General features: G+C 43.9%; 1 protein-coding gene across 6 annotated transcripts in view; it reads right to left on the minus strand.

The window, feature by feature from the left end:
* NEDD4L (NEDD4 like E3 ubiquitin protein ligase) overlaps nt 1-2,845 on the minus strand; it is a 341,033-nt gene that overhangs the window by 39,156 nt on the left and 299,032 nt on the right. For all 6 annotated transcript variants that reach the window (XM_049620273.1, XM_049620272.1, XM_049620271.1 and 3 more), the window contains one exon: nt 95-153. In XM_049620273.1, coding sequence (XP_049476230.1) covers nt 95-153 — 59 coding nt within the window. The remainder of the gene's footprint in view (nt 1-94; nt 154-2,845) is intronic.

The following is a 2,845-nucleotide window of genomic DNA, read 5'->3' on the forward strand; positions in this document are numbered from 1 at the left end:
AAAAAAAAAAAAAAAAAAAAAAAAAAGAAAGAAGTATGTGCTTAGATGCAACCCAAGTTTTACACTGAAGAGTTAAGAGGTTGAGGATACTGACCGGACCAGTAATAGCTGGATTCTGCAGTCTTGGGTCTTCCCACTGAGTAATTTTGCTATCTGAAAATGTTAAAAAAATAAATAAATCAAAAATCAAAAATCAGCGTATTAGTTCAAATCTAGTCTACATCAAAAATGTTTTAAAAAGAATTATTTCTGGATTTTGCAAGAGCTGTCCAATCTCTCATACTGGTCCCCCAAATAAATCCCTTAGTGTTTCAGGGTTAGAAGAGAACCATGGTATGTAGCACTCCACCCCTCATACTGTTTAGTTAAAAACACGCCATCAAAAAGGCAAAACTAAAGCAAAACCATTTATTCACACGGTTTTTGGCAGGAAATCTGCCAAAATTTCAATTATAAACCCCTGTTCTCTCAAGGATTTATAACTTGATCTTGATGTTCCTTTAACTGAAAAAGGGCATAAGAGGTCTTAGTCCCTGAAAAGTGAAAACACACACAGGATTTGTCTCATTTCAAATACTTTTTTCTTGGCTTGTCGTGTTGAAAAAACCCATTTTCAATGAAGAACCCGACAATGAACCCATGAATAATCCATGACATGCGTCACCCATACGCACGCAAAAATCAAGGCAACTACGGCGGGCCAAAAAATGAGATCAGCTACAGCAGAGGAAGATTGCAGAGGAAGGTCTCCCTTTTGGCCAAGTTGGCAAGAAGAGATTTCCTTCTTCTAAGTGAGTCAATGTCAGCAAGACTGTTCAGTGCTGCCTATACAACCACGTCAGGGGGGTAGGTGATAATGTGCAGTAGCTGCTCTGAATCACTTGGGTTTTGTGACTGTGCATGATTCAAGATTTTAGGGATTACTGTGGCAGGGGGGAGGGGGGGCGGGGAGGGACTTGCGTGAAAGATACAGGGAGGGCAGACTAGGAGAAAATGGGTTCTCCCTGAAGTTTTAGGGAATCTAAGTTGGCAAAAAAAAAAAAAAAAAAAAAAGAAATTATTTAAGAATACGGATTCTGTTTATTTCCTGTATACTCTGTAAGAGGACTGAGAATAGCTAATAAACTCAGTTTTAATGACCATACCAGGAAATTTTCCAAGTCTGACATAATTATTTTAATAAAAGGAGAGGTAAAGTTTTAAAATGAAACTACCAAAAGGCATTCTGGGTCCCTCACCTCCTGAACGGAAGACTCTGGAAAGTCAAAGTTGCCATTGTGATGGAGAATGGGAGAAAAGAAAACCAAATAAACAGAACACAGCTGAGTAACGGCTCCCTGGGCTACAATCCCATCACCTGGATACTGTCGAAGCGGAAGTGAATCAATGAGCACCTACGCGTGGTCCATCCAGACTGGAACGTCAAGCCACTGCCTCTCCCAGTGACCTCAAATCCAACTCTACTAAAACTGAACCCATCATCTGCCAGCACCCAAAACCCTTCCTGTGACTCTGTATTCCCGAATGCCAGTATCAGTGCGCTCACTGTTCAAACCCAGCGCTGGCCCCACGCCCATCCCCCCTTGCCATTCTCCTCTGGTGCTCCCGAAACCGTCCCGTCTCACTGAAAAAGCTGCTTTCTGGAGGGCGCATCTCTTCCGTGGACTATTCTCTATGCTTCCCTGGCCTCGGTCTCACTCGTCCCTGTTCAAGACCTCCTTTGTGGTTCTGCCAGATGGATCTTTCTAAAGAAAGGATTTGACCGTTGTCACGCCCCCTTCCAGAAAATGCCTCAGGACCTCCCTCCTGCCTGCAGAAGGGACCCAAGCTCCCGTCCCTGGCGGGCACCCTTTGACCTATGTGCCACGCCAGCCTCCTCTGCATGCTGGCCATGTGCACCCTAAGCACAGTTCTCTGACCGTGGCAGAGTCTGCAATACGTTCATACGCTTGCATGTTCTCTCCTTCCTGGGGTCGCTCTCCACCTGGCTTTCCTGGATACATCTAACTCCTCATGTGGGATCCATCTGAAAAATAATCTGTCCCTGAGGCCCTCCTGCAGATATCCCAGAGCCCTAGTGCTCAGCCATGTACTGAGCAGGTATGGTCTTTGCTTCTGCATCTGCAAAACTGGTTCATTCCTCTACGCATCACTTTTGAAAATACCTCCTGGGACTAGAGGTATTTTCTAGAATAGAAGTCCCTCAAGGACAGGGGCTGGTGTTACTGATGTCTGCAGCCCCCTCTGCACCATGGAACACACTTCCTAGAATGTGACAGGAGCCTCGTATGTTATTTTTCAAATGAGTGAACGAAGCTGATGGCGAAAACAGATTCCCTCTTAAAACAGTCTAAGCCTTCAGAACCACGTAAGTTTCTGTGTGGTTATAATAAAGAACGATTTTGCAGCTAAGCATTGTCAATATGTGAATGTGCGGTGGCCGTTTGCTCATTTTTTTCTAAAACTTTTGAATCTAAACTCGCTTTTGGTCCTCCAACATTGTATTCCAAATAAAGGGACAAGAATGAAGGAGAAGAAGGAAAACCACAGTTAATTTATAGCTATGATTAACTGGTTTGGTAAGACTGGTGGCAGGAAAGATGAAGGCAGGATTTTACAGCCTCATTGGAGTTTTATTTTCTCTTCTAGCTTTGTATCCAAGACACCTGTGGCCATGGACTTAGCCGCTGGACACACCTGGTCTTTAAGAAGAACCACAGAATCCTTGAGAGAGGTAGAGATTCAGGTCAAGATCTGCCTTAACTTTACTCCAGGCTGGAGACAGGGGCTACAGAGGTCCAGACTTGGTCTCTTCTGAAACTACCTCTTTAAATTTTTTTTTTTT

Source organism: Panthera uncia, assembly GCF_023721935.1.
Source record: "Panthera uncia isolate 11264 chromosome D3 unlocalized genomic scaffold, Puncia_PCG_1.0 HiC_scaffold_8, whole genome shotgun sequence".
Classification (NCBI taxonomy): Eukaryota; Metazoa; Chordata; class Mammalia; order Carnivora; family Felidae; genus Panthera; species Panthera uncia.